This window comes from Peromyscus californicus, unplaced genomic scaffold, assembly GCF_007827085.1.
Source record: "Peromyscus californicus insignis strain IS unplaced genomic scaffold, ASM782708v3 Scaffold_6__1_contigs__length_162567912, whole genome shotgun sequence".
In the NCBI taxonomy this organism is placed as follows: domain Eukaryota; kingdom Metazoa; phylum Chordata; class Mammalia; order Rodentia; family Cricetidae; genus Peromyscus; species Peromyscus californicus.
In genome coordinates, this window is record NW_026294584.1 from 87,801,565 (window position 1) to 87,819,378 (window position 17,814).

The 17,814-nt window shown below is 53.3% G+C and overlaps 1 protein-coding gene across 4 annotated transcripts; it reads right to left on the reverse strand.

Moving 5' to 3' along the window:
• Nucleotides 1-2,105: 2,105 nt before the first annotated feature.
• Nucleotides 2,106-10,302, reverse strand: Sh2d6 (SH2 domain containing 6). Of its 4 annotated transcripts, none has more exons than XM_052719011.1 (14): nt 9,693-10,302; nt 9,459-9,588; nt 8,755-8,876; nt 8,001-8,064; nt 6,898-6,920; nt 6,486-6,546; nt 6,042-6,120; nt 5,532-5,562; nt 5,380-5,404; nt 5,107-5,184; nt 4,885-4,940; nt 4,509-4,592; nt 4,192-4,350; nt 2,106-2,504 (listed from the first exon to the last, which is right to left on the reverse strand). In XM_052719011.1, the coding sequence occupies exons 1-14, from the start codon at nt 9,789-9,791 to the stop codon at nt 2,388-2,390; spliced, it is 1,128 nt and encodes a 375-aa protein (XP_052574971.1). In that variant the 5' UTR covers nt 9,792-10,302; the 3' UTR covers nt 2,106-2,387. The 4 variants fall into 4 exon arrangements, with proteins under 4 accessions (XP_052574971.1, XP_052574970.1, XP_052574972.1 ...); XM_052719010.1 differs by having other exon boundaries at nt 4,885-4,943; XM_052719012.1 differs by lacking the exon at nt 5,107-5,184 and having other exon boundaries at nt 4,885-4,943.
• Between the last annotated feature and the right edge of the window lie 7,512 nt (nt 10,303-17,814).

Sequence of the window (17,814 nt, forward strand, 5' to 3'; positions counted from 1 at the left end):
CTCCTTCTACCCTGTGGGTTCCACAGTCATCAAGCTTGGCAGGAAAGTGACTCCACCCATGGAGCCACCTGCTGTCCTGCTGTCCTAAGGGCCATGCTCTTTTCTGCCACCTGGGGTTCTAATTATGTCCTGTCCCTACTACCTGGACTGGGTCCTCCATTCTTGCTGGAACAAGGAATGGAAAGTTAGCTTGGTTCCTGTTCAGGGTTTTGTTTTGAGACAGTGCCACTGTGTAGTTCTGACTGGACTGGAACTCGCTATATAAATCAGGCTAGCCAACAACTATCAATTCTCCTGCCTCAGCCTCTTGAGGGCTGGGATTCGAGGGGTGCATCACCATACCCAGCTGAATCAAGGCCAGAGGACCTCTGGGGCCGTAACACAAGGGTTCTTAGCCATGTCCTCCCAGTTTACGGATTTGGAACTCAGTAAAAAAGCATAAAAAGGCTTTTGTGTCCTGGAAGTAGGGGCTCCCCCAGGGGAGTGAAATTGCAAAGCAGATAAGGGGACCCCTAAAATCCACTCCAAAGTGCCAATGTCCCGCACCCCAAGAAGTCCCTAGGTGGCTGGAGAAGTGATAGGAGAGAGAAAAGTCATTCCCATGGCACGGGGCCTAGGAGTCAATGCTGAGCTAACAGGACTGGCAGGCAGCAGAGAATCCCTTACCCTCCCACTTCCTCAGCCAGCTCAAAGCCCCAGCTGCTGGGGGGACGGACGGGGACAGAGGGGGGGGGCGACGACAACCCCCCAGCCCCACCCCCACGCTTCTGCAGCTCTAGGACAGGTGCGTCCTTGATCAGCCTCCAAGCTTGAAGCTGCTTCCCGGCTGGGACTTTGTCAGTGGCAGTTAATTGACCTGAATTCTGAGCAGGCCGGGAGACGGGAGCCAGAGTACCGCCCGCCCATGAGGCACTTCTTACGTGGAAGGCCCTCACTTAAGCCTCCTAACCGGAGGCCGATGATGGTGCAGGGGCAATTATCTTCCCCTGTATTACGGCTCGGGGAGGGTAATCTGCCAGAGGGTGATGACGAACGACGGCGATCGTGAACGTTCCTGCGGCCCACGTGGCCTGCCCCACCCCCGCCTCGAATTTGCAGATCCCAAGGCCCTGGCTTCCGCCCGGACATCCCACGGACCTCCCTGAACCGCCAGACCCCAGTTCCCCCGGAGGCGGTCCAGAGGTGTTGGGGTGCAGCGTGGGCGCCAGGGGAAGCTGCGCCCTCCGTGCCAGCCCCCTCCCCGCGCCAGGCGGCCGCTAAGCTGCCCTTTGTTTCCCGGCTGCTCCAGACTTCTGCGGAGTCATGGTCACGTGGCGCTTCCGGCACGGGGTGTTCCAGGCTCCACGCCAGGGCCGGAGACGCCCCCGCTCTGGGCCAGCCTGTGGGTTGCTGGCTGCCAGCCCAAGCCCGGGCCCCTTATCCCTGCTGGGCCCACGGCTGCCAAGCAGCTCCGCTCCGGGTCGCAGAGCCTCCAGCGTCCACCACCCCAGGCTCCCAGCTGCTCTGTTCCGCCTTCTCTGGTGTTTCATCCGGGACTGTCTCCTGGGGTCCTCTGACGCCTGTCAAGTGCTGGCCATCAGACCTCTCATGTCTCCAGAAACCCTGTGGACAAATCCTCTGTCTCCATTCCATCACTTCACAGGGTGGTCGAGTCTGCCTTGAGCCTCCCTCCCTTTTTTTGGCCAAGGCCGGCCAGCATAAACAAACATCGGTTTATTGGCCTGGCCCTCCTCCTTCTAGAAGGACAAAAGCCTGAACCTGGTAGAAATGGGGTCCTTCCCTCTGCCGCCTAGCGCTTCCAGTAGGCCCACACAGCGACATCACTCACTCCATTCCTTTTAGGAACTGTGAGGCCTTCTGGGGAAGACCTTTGATTCTCAGCACGTTCCAGAATTCATCCACGGGGCTGGAGGGGACAGCTCACAGTGCAAACGGCTCTTCCCAGCATCTACATCTGGTGGCTCACACCCTTTCCCGCCTAACTCCAGCTCCAGGGTATCTGATGCCTGTCTTCTGAGGACACAGGCACTCACATGCACGTAACCCACACACAGACACACCTCCTGTAATACTCGTAACTGGAAGATAAAGATATTAAAAAAGAATTAATTCAGACAATAAATGTTTATTGAAATATACCGCGTGCTGGTAAACTAGCCCCACCCAGAGTGTGTTGATCCCCGAGAAGTCAGTGCACCTATTTATTCCCTTGTCTGTCTAAGGAGAGGCAACCTCCCCACCCCGGGGCAGCCCAGCTCAAGGCCTCTCATTTCAAACCTGCGGGGACTTTGGAGTGGAGGGCTGGCAGGGGATACAAAGAAGCCAAAGTGGGAGGGGAAACCGAGGGGGCCCGCACGTGCCCACGGTGGATGTGCGTCACCGTTTCTTCAGGGCTTGGTGGGGAAGAGCAGGCAGGTGAACCCCCGGCTGCCGCTGTGTCTGTCCACCAGCGGCAGCGGGTGCTTCATGTAGTGCTGGACCATGGCGGCCACGGAGGGGAAGAGCTGCGGAAGGGAGGCAGGGCGTCTGTGCTCTCCCGAGCCTTACTCTGCCAACAGCTTCCTAAGGCAGCTGTGGGGCCTGGCAGGGGAGCTGGCTGACATTTTTCTAGATGTTTCCCCCCAGTGTGCCGTGAAAGTGCAGTGCCATTTTTGCGGTCTGGTTTCAAGCCTGAAACTGCACCGGCATGCCATGCCGTTGGCCAGCCTCGGGATTCCAGAGCTAGGTAAAGACAGCTTTCGGTCTAGGCCTCTGCCCTGGTCTCTCCCTAAGGAAAGCTGAGGTGAGTGGCTGACAGTCTGAATCCTACTAGTTGCTGGGGAGAAAGTCCTTGGAGACTTCTGCTCTCCCCCCAAGACATTGCCCTCACCTTCACCCTATGAAGATTGAACCATGGTTGCTGGTGGGTGGTGGCGCTCGCCTTTAACCCCAGCCCTTGGGAGGTGGAGGCAGGAGGATCTTGGTGAGTTTGAGGCCAGCCTGGTCTACAAAGTGAGTTCCTGGACAGCCAAGACTTTTACACAGAGAAACCCTGTCTCCAAAAACCAAGAAGAAGGAGAAGGAGGAGGAGGAGGAGGAAGAAGAGGGGAGGATGAGGAAGAAGAGGAAGAAGAAGAAGAAGAAGAAGAAGAAGAAGAAGAAGAAGAGAAGAAGAAGAAGAAGAAGAAGAAGAAGAAGAAGAGGAAGAGGAAGAGGAAGAGGAAGAAGAAGGAGGAGGAGGAGGAGGAGGAGGAGGAGGAGGAGGAGATTTGAACCAGCAGGGTGGGTCTCTTTTCACAGTGCCAGAGGTCGGGAAGATGGTCAGGCCTCTACCCTCTGACTACTTGCTCTGTAGACCAGGCTGGCCTCAAACTCACAGAGAAACCACCCACCTCTGCCTCCCGCGTGCTGGGATTAAAAGTGTGTGCCGCCACCACACAGCTTTATTTTGTTTTTAAACAGGGTCTCACTGTGTAGCTCTAGCTGGCCTGGAACTAAAGAAAGAGATCCATCTGCTTCTGCCTCCCAAGTGCTAGGATTAAAGGTGTGTGCCACCATGCCCAGCTACCTTGTTTGTTAAGTTTTTTTTTTTTAACTTATTTTTAATGTGTATGAGAGTGTTTTGCCTACATGGATGAATAGATGTGCATCCCATGCATGCAGTGCCTGCAGAGACCAGAAGAAGGCAGTGAATCCCTCAGAACTGGGGTCATATACAATTGTACGCTGCCATGTGGGTACCGGGAGCTTAACTCGGGTCTAAACCAGTAAGTGCATCTAACCACTGAACCATCCTCGAGCCCCCACCTTGTTTTTTTTTTTTGTTTTTTTTTTTTTTTAAATGTAAACCCCCACCTTGTTTTTTGAAACAAGGCCTCTCACTGGCTTGGAGCTCACTGTGGAGGCTGGATGGCCAGTGAGTCCAAGGTCTGGACACCCCTTTCTCTTCCTCCCCAGCACCAAGATTATAAACCCAAACCACCACACTTGATTTTTTTTACATGGGTTCTGGGGGGTCAAACTAGATCCTTGCAAGGATTATAGACAGAACTATCTCAGAGGCCCCCACCCTCTGTCGTTTCGACTCAACCCAGGGTGGGGACCAGAAGCAAACTATATTTTCCCCAGACACACACGAGCACCTGGCCAGGCCCAAGGTGCTGCACTGTGAGCCTCCTTGCTGGTTTGGCCCATGACTCCTCCAGCACCCACCTCCTCATGATTCCTGCCCTCCCGGCCCAGGGCATAGTGGTGCCCGCCATCCAGTTGCCGGATGGGGATGTTGAAGACTCGGCCTCTGAGGAGCACAGCCAGGGTGAAGGGCTGGGAACTGTGAGGCCCGGAGCTGAGGCGCACAGTATAGGCTCCGTCCTGTGGAGGAGACCCCCGCTATGAACTTCGGCACCTAATGCCCAGCTGACCCATCACGTCGAATGCCTCCCTGGCCCTCCTCCTGCTGCCAGCTTAATCAGCCACAGGCTGTGAGGAGAAGGGGTTTCCGAGAAGGCCAGGAGTCTACAAACGCCCACCTTTTGGAAGTGAAGCAGGGCTCGCTCGGCAGCTTGACGGTCACAGTTCCCTGAGTACCAAGGCTGACCCAGAAGGCTTCCATCCTATACAACACACAGAGCTACTCAGAGATGTCTTCAAGCACTCCGGTGGGCATGGAGAGCCGAGAACCCTGGTGTATAATTATTTGTGTTTACATCTGCCAGCCCCAGACTGAGCCCTGCAAGCAAAACCAAGGAGTGTCTGTGCCTGGAGCACACGCAGCATGGAGGAGCTGTACACTGTGCTCCGTGCAGGCTCCTTGTGGTGGTACAGGCCCCAGGCCAGGAGGGCTCCTGGGCAAGGACTTTGCTCCCCACAGGCCTCACCCACAGTCTGCCCCCAGCTTGTGCTCACCTCAACAGCAGAGGTGCTCAGGGCAGGGGCTATAGAGGGAGCAGACAGTCTCCGGCCTGCTGAAAGAAGCAGAACAGAGAGCTGGAGCCAGGAAGGGGCTGGGGAAGAAGGCTTCACAGGTGGGTGCGGCAGTCGAGGGAGACATGCCAGTATGTCTAAAGCCCGACATAGGGCATCCGGTGCTCCCTCTGTCCCCGGGCCCAGCACCCTGGGAGGACCCACCAGACAGTCCTTGCATGATTTCCAAATGAGAACTGATCTTGGGACACACACTGGCAGCCTCCCAATTTAGTGCAGACCCTGGGAAATGGCCAAGAGGGTCCTCTCAGGCCTGATCTTGGCAGAAGTCAGAACTGCTTGGACCCCCTTGATGAAGTGAAGTGGGGTCTGAGATCCCGGGGGGAGGGGGTGGTAATCTGTTGTCTGCAGGGCTGGGGGCAGGGAGTGGGATCTTAGGAGAACAGTCCCATTCGGGCTGGAGATGTCCATGCTCACCTTTCACTGTGGTATCCACTGCTCCCTGGGACACAGGAGGTCTGGTCAGATGAGAGCTGGCCTTCCAGGCTGCTACCCACAACCTGAAGTCCCACCCTGGGCCTCCCTCCCACCCCTCCGGGCTCATTTCCTCCTGAGCACTAGCCTCTTACATTCCGAGCCTCCTGGTGACCAAGCATGGGCCTGTGCAGAATAAAGTGGGAAGCAGAGCTCAGACGATTTCTTTTTTCTTTTTCTTTTTTTAAAAATTTATTTATTATTCTTTTATATACATTTGTGTTTTGCCTGCATGTATGTCTGTGTGAGGGTGTCAGATCTTGGAGTTACAGACAGTTGTTAGCTGCCATGTGGGTCCTGGGAATTGAACTCCAGACCTCTGGAAGAGCAGCCAGTGCTCTTAACCACTGAGCCATCTCTCCAGCACCTTATTTTTATTTTTTAATTAAAAAAAAATTCTTTTTGAGACAGGGTCTCACTGTGCAGCATCAGATGACCCAGAACTCTCTAGGTAAACCAGACTGGCCTTGAACTCACAGAGATCTGCCCGCCTCTGCTGCCCAAATGCTGGGATTAAAGAAGGTGTTTGCTACCATGTCTGGCCTCTGAAGTTTCCGTTATTAGTGAACATGGTGTCTCAGGTTGTTCCTACTGCTGTCGCTTACCTGGGCAATCCAGATGTTCTTGGCAGAGGGACTGGGGGGATCAGGGCTTTAGAGCTTGTAGTCTTAGTCAAGGCTGGGACTAAAACAGAGAGGGCACACAGGGTTTGGCCGGGGACCAGGCAGGGAAGTCTAGACTGACCAGAAGTGGCTCGGAACAGTCTAGGGGTCTATTACTGTCCCCTTTGACAGGGGCTCTCCTGAAGCCCTTTGAACCATAGGGAGACACCAGCTTGGTGGCCTGGCTGCATCAGATGAGAGGCTCCACCCAGCGAGGGCTCTAAGGGTGTCACCTCCTTGTAGGGACAGTGTGGGTCTACCTGGGCTAAAGGCAGAAATGAAGGCAGCCAGGTGGGGTTTGGAGGGGACAGAAATGGGGCCAGGAGAGAGTGTGTTCATGGGCAGCTGAGGGCTTTCAGGGGTGGGATAGGGCAGGTGCTCGCTCACGTGGCTCCGGCTCACACTCCAGGTAGATGTCCTCATCGTTTTTCTTTGCAAGGTCTGTTACCTAAGGTGTGGGACCATGGGCTTGACTAGACCTGTGGTCCCTTTTAGGAATAAGAAGGCTGTGCCTCCCTTAGTGAGGAAGGGGGACATGAAAGAAGCCGCTGATTGACGGGGCGTGGCTCAAGGCATTGTACTCCTTATCTACACAGGAGGGGCCTCTCCTCAGTGATTTCGCTTTTAGGAGTGCCCACAGAGAGTGGAGAAGAGACTCTGGGTGACACCCTCAGGACCACTGGCCTATACCTGTGGGAGAGGGAAGACCTTTCCCCCAGGCTACTCAGGTGCCCATTCCTCTCCTATCAGCTTTCTAGAAAAATCCCTAGACTACAGGATAGAGAAGGAGCGAGCTCACCACTCTAGCAGGTGCACCTTGCCCTGTAAGGAAAAAGGAGAACCAGCACTCATGAGAATCACTGAGGAGGGGCCTGGGCACCCTAGTCACAGTGCTCCTCAGAGCACTCATGAGCATTGGTGAGGAGGAGGCATGGACACTCTCAGTCACAGTGCTCCTCAGAGCACTCATGAGCATTGGTGAGGAGGGGCCTGGGCACCCTAGTCACAGTGCTCCTCAGAGCATTCATTCATGAGCATTGGTGAGGAGTGAGCCTGGGCACCCTAGTTGAGGAGCACTCATGAGCATTGGTGAGGAGAGGACCTGGACACCCTTAGTCACAGTGCTCCTCAGAGTCAGCTTTGAAGACCCAGGAGAACACACTTCATTTGCTCATCCTCTCTCTTTGAAACCCTGAAATGTCCCCAGGCTTGATCTCTTACTGAATTTGCTAGGCTTGGCTCCAGATAACTTCATGATGGGAAAAGAAAAAACAAAAGGAAAAAGTCAAACCAATATAGCCACCCGCAAGGTCATGAAGGTTTTCCAGCATGTGAGGAGAATAAGATAGATTGCACCTCAAGTGAGCTGTTTGACCTGGGGCAGAAAAATTCACTCTCCTGCAGCCTGCTTTAGATAGGAATGGCTCAAGCGTCCATTCCTGTCCTGACATCCTAGGGTTCTGGGGTCACAGGCCTCAAGGCACTGACCATAGGGGCCAGTCTCTGGATCTACCGTGGCATGGATAGAATCAGAGTGGTAGCCCCAGGGAGCCCCCAGTGATGAAAGATAATAGTCATAGGTTTCGGTAGGGAGGGCCTTATGTGTGACCTCTTCATTCTCAGGTGCCCCTCACCTGATCCAGAGATCACGGAGGCTGAAGACAGGGCCTGGAGGTCAGGCCTGTGCTTTTGAACTGTCTAGGGCACACAGTTCACGTCTCTGAGTCTGTCTGCACACTCTTTCACTGCTGATAATGATACCTGCACTGACTGCCTTGGGGGCTCAGCAAGCAGAAAGGATGGTGGCTGGGAGGGGTGCGGCGGCGGCAAGCCCAGGTCAGGCCAACCCAAAACTCTAGCCTGTGGAGGAGCCAGGGAAAGAGAGAGGACACTCGGCTTTACCTCGCCTTCCAGAAACAGGCCCCGGCTTTGGGCTTGCAGGCTGCAGACTCATTGCTGTCTTCAGCTGTGGGCACGATGGGGTTAGTGAGGGAGGAGGGAACCGCAGGCACTTGAGGAGCGAGGAAGCTGGGGCGGGCGTGAGCGGGGAGAGCTATGTGCTGCTTTCAATACGACTGAAGTGGAGGCAGGAGGAGCAGGGGTTCAAGGGCAGCCTGGGCTCTGTGAGACCCTCTGTCAACTGCGCCCTCCCCCAGAAAACCCATCCAAACAGACAACTATAAAACATTCAACAAGAGAGGTGCAGGAGAAGGGCAACGCTTCTCTCAGCCTCTATTGGGGTCCCTCTCTTTACTGTGAATTTTTCCCTGTTTATTTATTTATTTGTGTTTATTCTATAAAATACAAAAGCAAAGGGATACTTCTCAAAATGGATAACCGGGTCACAGTGGGAGCCGGGAGTGATGGCGGCTGACCCCTCTGACCAGAGAGAGGTCCTGTGGCCCAGAGCCTAGGTGAGGGCAAGCTGAGCTTTACCCCCAACCCCAGCAGGGATGGAAGAGAGGAGGAGTGCCCTCTCAAGCAGGTTGGATATGGGAGGAAGGCAGGACCCTCTAGGCAAGTGGGAGGAGCTACTATTGTTAATTTGACTCTGGCTTCTGATGCACCTGGCACCAGGGGTTTCAGGACTCCTGGAATGGAAACGTGTGTGGGGGGGAGGGGGCTTGCACATGAGATATCTGTAAGATTCACTCACCGGGAAGTGGTAGCCAGAGGCAGGACGGGTAGGGAAGGAAGGATTTGTGGGGAGTCCTCTGGCCATGGTGGGCTGAGGCAGGGGTGCTGACGGTTTGGATGGACCCAGGGGCCCAGGACGATCTGAAAAAGAACCTGTGCTTTGTGAACTGTGGAGAGGGAGGGGGTTCCTCCCTAGTCTGTTCCCAGTTTTCACGGCTCCCCACCTAGCCCCCATCTCTCCCTCCCTCCCTCCTCCTGTCCCCTCTACTTATTGGCTTCTTGACAGCCCCGTCTCCATGGCAACTGGAGGCCGTCAGCTTCCCTGCCCCCACCTGGCTGATCCCAGTGGGTGAGAGATGCCAGTGGTGGGGGCCTCTCAGGGAACTCCCACCCTGGCTGGAAAGATGTGCGGAGATTTCAGAGGGGGGAACGCAAGGCCCTGGGGACTGGGTCGAGCTTCCTGCTTTGTCGATGTTGCCGTGGTTACCTCGCCCCTCCCTCCTCCTCCTTCCCATTCTCCTTCTTCCCAGTTTTTCCTCTCCCTCCTTTCCTTCATCCCTCTGGCCTTTTCTGCCCAGCCAAGAGGCCACAGTGGCAGCCAGTTGAGGCCCTTCCCACCGCAGCTCAGGCAGAGGGAGGAGAGCTCGCCCCTCCTGGACTCCTCCTTTGTTGGACCCTCTTGTCCTGACCCAACCTCCCAGCCTCTCCCTCCTCAGCCCTCACCCAGATACAAGGAGTCCTCCTTAGAGCCAAGAGACTGTGCGGGGGCCAGACTGAGGGGTGGAACCTCGCAGGGGGGCAGCTCATATTTATCCTCCTCTTCGACCTCCTCCTGAGCCTTCAAGAAGGGATGCTGGGGGCCCAGGGAAGATGGAGGATGGAACAAGTCAGCCCCGGTAGCGGTAGCAGATGCCTCCCTCTCTCCGCCCAGCCCCCAGCCTCAGCAACTGGCCTTACCCTGTGTCTCCAAGTCTCTGGGCCAGGCAGGAAAGACAGGCTTGGTGCATTTTCTCTCCGAAGTGGGGTAGCTGGATGGATAGACTGGTTTTGCTCCATCCCACCCACTTCTAGCACGAGGCTTTACTCCCGCTCTGGTAAATAATAAACCATCTGCCCTTAACTATGGGCTGCAACCCTACACCTAGAGGAACCCATCAAAATGGACATTTCTAGCAGCAGAGGCAATGAGACAGGTGTGTTGAAACATGGGGACCCCTGCAGATGCCTGTTCTACCTAGCAGTGGTTCCTGACCCTACACCAAAGGCAGGTAAGAGAATCAGGCCTGAGTGCTAAGCCTCACTGGACAATTGGTAGGACAGGTTATCTAGAGTCACTCAGGGAGATCCAACGGTGGGGGACCCTAGTCTGCTGGGGCCCCATGACCCACTGGGTCACTTACCTACACATCTGGCGGGTGGCAATGGTGGCCCCAACCTGTAAGCAGACTCTGCTCAGCTCTGCCCAAGGGGACCCTCCGCTGTGTCTGGGTGACATTGCACTCTAGACTAGTCACACCTATAACTGTGAATGCTCCCTGCAGAAGCCGTGTGACATGGTGGACCTGAGATCCCAGCAACTGGAGGGAGGGGGGCAGAACTGGCGGCCTTTGGTGCACTGCGGGATGAGTTGGTACCCTAAGGAAGGTGGCCACAGTGCCGACAGAGTAGAGGCCACAGCTGGCTGGTCACATGGGGTAGAAATAACGGCTGCTGCAGGGAAAGAGGAGGTAGGTGAAGACCGGGGGAAGAGCAGGAGAAAGCGGAGGAGTACTCACCGGGCCTTGCTGCCACTGTACCTGTCCTAGAAGGAGGCAGAAGGGGAGTAGAGGGAGTGGTCAGTACAGCTGGGACTCGCCCTGCCCAGAGCCCTGCATCTCCAAGAGTCTGAACAGGTGAGGTGCCCGAGGCTCCTCTGGGACCAAACCTCACCATGGCAAGGTAGATGAGCCGAGTCCTTTTGCCTCTCCAGAGCCTAGGAGCTGCCACAAATGTCCTGAGGGCACAGGGGCCTATTGTTTCTGTTATTTGCATAGTCTAAGTATTAGGATGGTGTCCGCCTCTACCTGTGGTCTCCCACCCCAAATGGACTTTATCCAGGACACTCCCAGGACCCCACTCTCCCTCTCATGGCTGTGGTCTCCAGCCCTTCTGCCAAGCTAGAAGAAAGACCAAAGACGGACCAGGTTCAGCCCTCTGATAGCGTCACCTTTGCAGACCTGTATGGGTTACAGGAATGGACAGAGCCCTTGCGGTCACTTTTCCTGATCCTTTACTCCTGTTATCACTTGTTGGTGGGTAGTAACCACCAATCAGATAAGTTAAAGGTTAGGGAAAATCCAGAAGCTCTCATATTTCATGTGACTGCCTTGTTCTTTCATAGCGGTGTTTATCAATCATTTATTTATCAAGCTGGGTGTAGTGGTGCATACCTTTAATACCAGCTCTTGGGAGGCAGAGGCAGGCAGATTTCTGTGAGTTTAAGGCTAGCCTGGTCTACAGATTGAGTTCCAGGACAGCCAGATCTACACAGAAAGACCCTGTCTCAATAAATAAATAAATAAATAAATAAATAAATAAATAAATAAATAAATAGCCAATCAACCAAACAACAACAAAAATCTATTTATCAAACATCTACTACACACTAGACACTGTTCCAGACGGAGAGGAGCTACAGAAACCAGGCAAGCCTTTCATGTGTCATTTTCTCATTGGACTCTCAAAATAACCTCCTGATGCAAGGACCAGTTTTCCGTTCACTTTCAGATGAAGATGCTGCATCTCTTAGTCAGCTCTCACTGATGGAGCAATGCCACAACACTGAGTGGCTTAAACAACTGAGATTTTATTTCTTCCAAGCTCAGGAGGATAGAAGGCCAAGACTGGGGTTGGTTTCTGGGTGGCCTCTGTTTCTGGCTTGGATTCCACTACCTCTGTGTGTCTTCACATGGTCTCATGCCTGTGGGCACAGAGGGAGGCTGAGCTGGGCATTATTCCTTCTTATAAAGACAGAAGACTTAGGATCAAGGCCTCCCTCTTATGACTCCATTTAATCTTTTTTTTTTTTTTTTTTTTTTTTGGTTTTTCGAGACAGGGTTTCTCTGTGTAGCTTTGCGCCTTTCCTGGAACTCGCTTTGGAGACCAGGCTGGCCTCGAACTCACAGAGATCCGCCTGGCTCTGCCTCCCGAGTGCTGGGATTAAAGGCGTGCACCACCACCGCCCGGCGACTCCATTTAATCTTAATTGCTTTTCTACAGGCTCTAGGACTAGAGGTTTGACATACGAGTTGTGGAGGAGGGAATTCTCCATTCAGTCTGTAATATTGAGGCTCTGAGAAACCGTGTTAAGTTTCCTGGGCTGGGGGCGTAGCTCAGTTGATAGAGCACTTGCCTGGCATACACGGAGCCCTGTGTTTGATCTGAGTGTGGTGGTGGTGCACACCTGTAATCCCAGCAGAATTTGAATTCAAGGCCACCCTCCGCTGCATAGCACAATCAAGCCAGCTTGAGCTGCTTAAGACCCTGTCTCAATAAACAAACAAAAAACAGATTTTTTTTTTTTAAAAGCCTTGAAAAGCCACTAGGGTAACTCAATAGGGAGCCCAGGTGGTACCGTGGGAAAGTGGGGGGAATGGAGAAGACAGAGGATCAACCCCACCCCTGGCTCAATGTTCTTCTGTTTGGACTAAGAGTCAAAGGGCAACTTTCTCACCCAAGGGAGCCTGTTGCTTATACAAGAGGAGAGCAAGGTCTGGAACCACTGACTATGGGATCAAAGTCTACAGGTCAGACTGAATGGAACATTCTAGATACCACCCCGCCCCAAGCTGGAGTGATAGAATTTCCCAGTGGTACCACTCTCCCACCCCCCTCTCAGCTACCCCTTCCTGCTCAACCCTTTGCATAGGCAAATTGCAAGGCCCGGGAGCAGGAAAGGACCCAGGGAGGACAGAGTCTGTGTTGTCTCCAGGCGCGGACACCAGCTGCACAGAGGTGAAGCGAGAGGCCTGCTTCTGCAGGCCTGTCGGATGGTGGATTTGAATGTCCCCTTTCTCTGACTGGGATCACTTTGTGCACGCCACCATAGCCCCTCTGGATGAATTCCTAGACTGGAGTGGGGTGGGGGGCGGATTGCAAAGGCTCACATTCTGAAGGCTGACTCCCTCACTGTGTGGCAGCACCTGAGTGTCCATTTCATGGTATTTTCAGAGCACAAAGTGATTCCTCAGATTTCTGACATCTCAGCTACTGACCCCCAATGTGAACAGTCCAGAATTCAGGCTAGGGTAGTCAGCTAAGCCTTAGGGAACAGAAAGCCGGTTCCTCCACTTGCCCTGTCACTGGAGAGCTTATTAAAAAATCTTAGGTCCCCCCGATCCTCTCCAAGACTACAAGAATTAGATGACCCAGGCAAGAGCTGGGGGGCTACACCATCTGTAGTATAGACATCTCATCCGAAGTCAGGTCTGAGGAGTGTTGCTCGGTAGAAGAAGATCTGAGTACGGCTTCTCGTAGGTCATTTCGGTATCACCTGTAGCCCTTAGCTCCTGCTGGTACAGGGCTCCCCTGCAGAGGTCGAGTGGCACAGCCCAGCCCCTTGGGGGCTGCTTGAGTGATGGAGAAAGCAGAGAGATGGTTAGCTTCTCTGAACGTCGGTTTCCTTTTGGATGGATGGGAACACTTACAGAAGAATGCACAAGGTGCAGTGGGGGCTCATGACTGCAATCCCAGGCTGAAGAAGCAGGATGATCACGGAGAATTCCAGACCTGCCTGCCCTAGATGGTGAGTTCATGACAGCCTGTACCACATACGGTGTGAGAGATTATATCTCAAAACAAACAACAGCCCAAAAGACATCCTTCATTGACAAGGCATTCTGGGGGTTCAGTTAGCTAATGACATGGGTTCAGTTAGCTCACCTGAACTCAGGACACCGTAGTTGAAGTTGTAGTTGCCCCAAAATGGAGGACGTGGCTAGGTTGGGTTGAGGTCCCTGGTGTCAGCAGAGGGAAGGAAGCATGTGAGGGTCTGGAGTGGCTCCTGTGGACCTGAAGGAAGACAGGTGAGCAGGCTGTGGCCCGAGGTCTCGGGGAGTGCAGTGTGTGGAACAAGAGCCTCTGAGGTTCGGGTGTCTGGGCTCCCGGAAGACTGAAGGAACAGAAGCCAATCTATCGGGCACGCCGTTATCTTTAGGGGTGCAGTAACCACGCTAATAATTTTCCCTCCCATTCACAGAAGTCCTTCCAAGCTCGCTACACAGACAGGTGCTGGTATTGTGACAGCAGGATGCCTCACGACAGGCTGTAAGCCAGATGCGGGTCCGAAGAGAAATGTCCCCCGGCAGCGGAGTGGGCCCTAAGAGAAATGTCCCCAGGCAGCGGAGCGGGCCCTAAGAGAAATGTCCCCAGGCAGCGGAGTGGGCCCTAAGAGAAATGTCCCCAGGCAGTGGAATGGGCCCTAAGAGAAATGTCCCCAGGCAGTGGAGTGGGCCCTAAGAGAAATGTCCCCAGGCAGTGGAGTGGGCCCTAAGACAGTGTAGTGACAGATGGACTCTCTCCAGAGGCTTCTAGGGCTGAGAGAGTGAGGTCAGATGGGCATTTACTGGCAAAAAGTGTCTGCACCCAGCATGCCTCTGCCAGGTCAGCTTGGCCAGGACCTTTGGCACGTTGTTTCTGGAAGGTTCTTTGGTCTTCCCGGAGATTCTGTGAGCTATAGAATTTTTTTTTTTTTTTTTTTTTTTTGGGTTGTTCGAGACAGGGTTTCTCTGTGTAGCTTTGCGCCTTTCCTGGATCTTGCTCTGTAGACCAGGCTGGCCTTGAACTCACAAAGATCCTCCTGCCTCTGCCTCCCGAGTGCTGGGATTAAAGGTGTGTGCCACCACCACCCGGCACTATAGAATATTTTTGCCCTCTAATATTCTGAATACAGTGTCCTGAACTTGCTGCAAAACGTGAGACCAGCCTGGGCTACCTGAGACCTTGTCTCAAAAAACAAACTAAACCAAACAAAACCAGCCTGAGGCAGTAAGGCACACCTGTAACCCTAGAATTTCAGAAGAGGAATCAGAAGATCAGGAATAAGGGTCATCATCCTAGGCTACTTAGTCAGTTCAAGGCCAGCTTTAGCTACATGAGAACCTATCCCAAAACAGGGTTGTTGAGATGGCCCATCAGATAAAGTAATCTTCGATAACCTGTTCCATACCTGGGACCCACATGAAGAAAGGAGAGAAATAACTTCCACAAGTTATCCTCTGACCTCCATGTGCTCTCTGGCAGGAACACACACACACACACACACACACACACACACACACACACACACACACACAATGTCAGGCTGGAGAGACAGTCCATCAGGTAAAGTGGATACTGCTCTTCCAGAGGACCTGAGTTTGGTTTCCAGCTCCCTCACCAGATGGCTCACAACTGCTTTTTTAAAAAAATTATTTGTGTATTTTATGTATATGGGTGTTTTTGTCTGCATGAACATTGGCCCACCAGAAGAGGATATTGACCCCGTGGGACTACAGTTATTACTTATTTATTTATTTTTGTTTGTTTGAGACAGGGTTTCACATATAGCTTTGGCTGTCCTGGAACTCGGTCTGTAGACCAGGCTGACCTCAAACTCACAGAGATCTGCCTGCTTCCACCTCCTGATTAAAGGATTAAAGGCATGTTCTACCACTGCCTGGTGGGACTACAGTTATGAGTGCTGGGATTTGAACTCAGGGCCTCTGGAAGAGCAGCCAGCGCTCTTAACTGCTGAGCCATCCCTCCAGCCCCAGCAGGATCCAATGCCCTCTTCTGGATGGGGACACATCACACACACAGTCTAAAATAATAAAATAAACATTTTTTAAGTCAACCAAGCTGGGCATGGTCGCTCATGCCTTTAATCTCAGCACTTGAGAGACTAAGGCAGAGACAGGCAGGTATGTGAGTTCCAGGCTAGCCTGGGCTACACAGCAAGTTCCAGGACAGCCAGGGCTACATAGTGAGACCTTGCTTCAAACAACAAAAGTCAATCAGTGAATATTCCTCCCCTGGGGCCCCTCCCACTATTAGGTGTTCTTTCTCACTTTTTCTTAATAAAACTATGCTCGCTCTGCTTTTGTTGTTGTTATTATTATTTGTGGGGAGTCACACTGACCCGAGACTTTCTCAGTGGTCCTGATGAAGGGACAAAGGGAACTCTAGTTCTGTGCCCTTGTCCGGCCGTGGACTTGGTGAGGCCCATCTAGAGGAGGAGCCAGTGCCTCGAAGGAGTCAAGGTTGCAGCTTCTGAGGACCCAACTCTTCCCCCTCGCCTGTGGTTATCAATCCTAAGACAGCTGCGTCTGAGGTATCCTGGGCTCTCTTTGCCAACATTGTCTGACTTCGCTCTCTGCTGACCTTGGCCCATTCTCTCCCTGCAAATAGTAATAAAGTCGCTTGGCATAAGTCAGCAGCTTGTGGGAGACCTCCTGACCCCACCGTGGCTTTTGTCTGGTATTTCTCATCTCAGGCCTCCCATTTGACGCCTCAGTCCCCCTTATCCCTGCTGGTTCAGCTCAGCTGTATTTATGGTCATCGGATCTCACTGTGTAGCCCTGGATGGCCTGGAACTCACTGTGTAGACCAGGCTGGTCTTGAACTCACGAGATCTGCCTGCCTCTGTCTCCTGAGTGTCAGGATTAAAGGTGAGTGCTACCTCACTTAACTGCTTTTTTTTTTTTTAAGTCAAAATCAGTCAGTAAAGCATGACGGTATACCTCTGCAGCCCCAGAGGTAAATGGAGGCAGGAGGTTCAAGACTACCCTCTGCTACATAACAAGTTCAAGGTCAGCATGGACTACATGAGACAGTGTCTCAAAACAAAACAGAAGTCAATCAATAAAGACAGAAAAATAAAACGTAGGCAATGAGGAAGAGGTGATGTGGATTTCCAACGTAAAGAAACCAACGCTCTAGGAGAAGGCAGGGGGCCCTGGGAATGGGGAGCCAGGCCCGAGGCCAGATCACAGGGTGAGGAGCCAGCACCAAAACTGTCGATCAAGCCGGAGTCCAAGTGTCCCAGAGGAGGCTCGGTGTCCCATTGAACTCTGTCTTCCCCTGGGTTCAGGCTGATGCCAGGGACAGTCCCAGAGGGATGTGGTCTGCATCAAGGAGAGGAAAGGGGCCAGCACTGATGGGTCAAGCGGCCGGTTTATCACAAGCTGCCGGAGGCCTTTCCCTCCCACACAGTTGTCCTCCCAGCCTGTGACTCAGCTGACTTTAATGAGGTATTTGATGGTCCACAGACAAAGAGACAACTCCCTAGGGAGTCTGTGTTCCCTGCTTCTCCCTGGAACGCGATCATTTATCACTGTGGCCTCAGAGGCTGGTGGCAAACCTTGCCTCCACCTCCCCCGACAGACAGTGGACAGGAGGCTTGGGGTACTGTTTGTCTGCTCAGTTCTTTCCAGGCCAGTTCTCTGTGTCGGGCAGATTCCCCAGAGTCGAGATTTGGGTCCCTGGATTATAGTGCACAGTGTCACCGCCCTGCTGGCCTCTGCCTGGCAAGGTGCTACATCTGTGTCACCCTCAGCAGAGCTGGCCGCGTCCCAGCTGTGCCCGAAGCCCAGAGTGGCTCCTCACCGCTCCTCTGATGGACACCGCGTGTTTCTCACTGCCTTCTAAGAGTGGGATCGACCTACTTCTGCAGCCTCGTCCCTTCATTGTTCCTCAGTGGCTCGTCAACACTAGGCTTCCCCTGTGTTCTCAGAGCACTTTCAGAAATTTCAGTTAGAAAAGACTGAGAACGTCAGTAAGGCTTGGAAGCATAACAACAACAACAATAAAAACCCAAAGGAACATAGGGTGTGTGTGTGTGTGTGTGTGTGTCTGCGTGTGTGCTTTGCATGTGTGTGTGTGTGTGTGTGCCTGCGTATGTGCTTTACATGTGTGTGTGTGTGCTCCTGCGTATGTGCTTTGCATGTGTGTGCTGCAGCACATGTCCACATGCATATGGAGAGCTGAAGCTGACATCTGGTGTCATCCTCCATTACTCTTGACTTTGCTTACTGAAGTTTTAAAAAGATTTATTTGGGGGCTT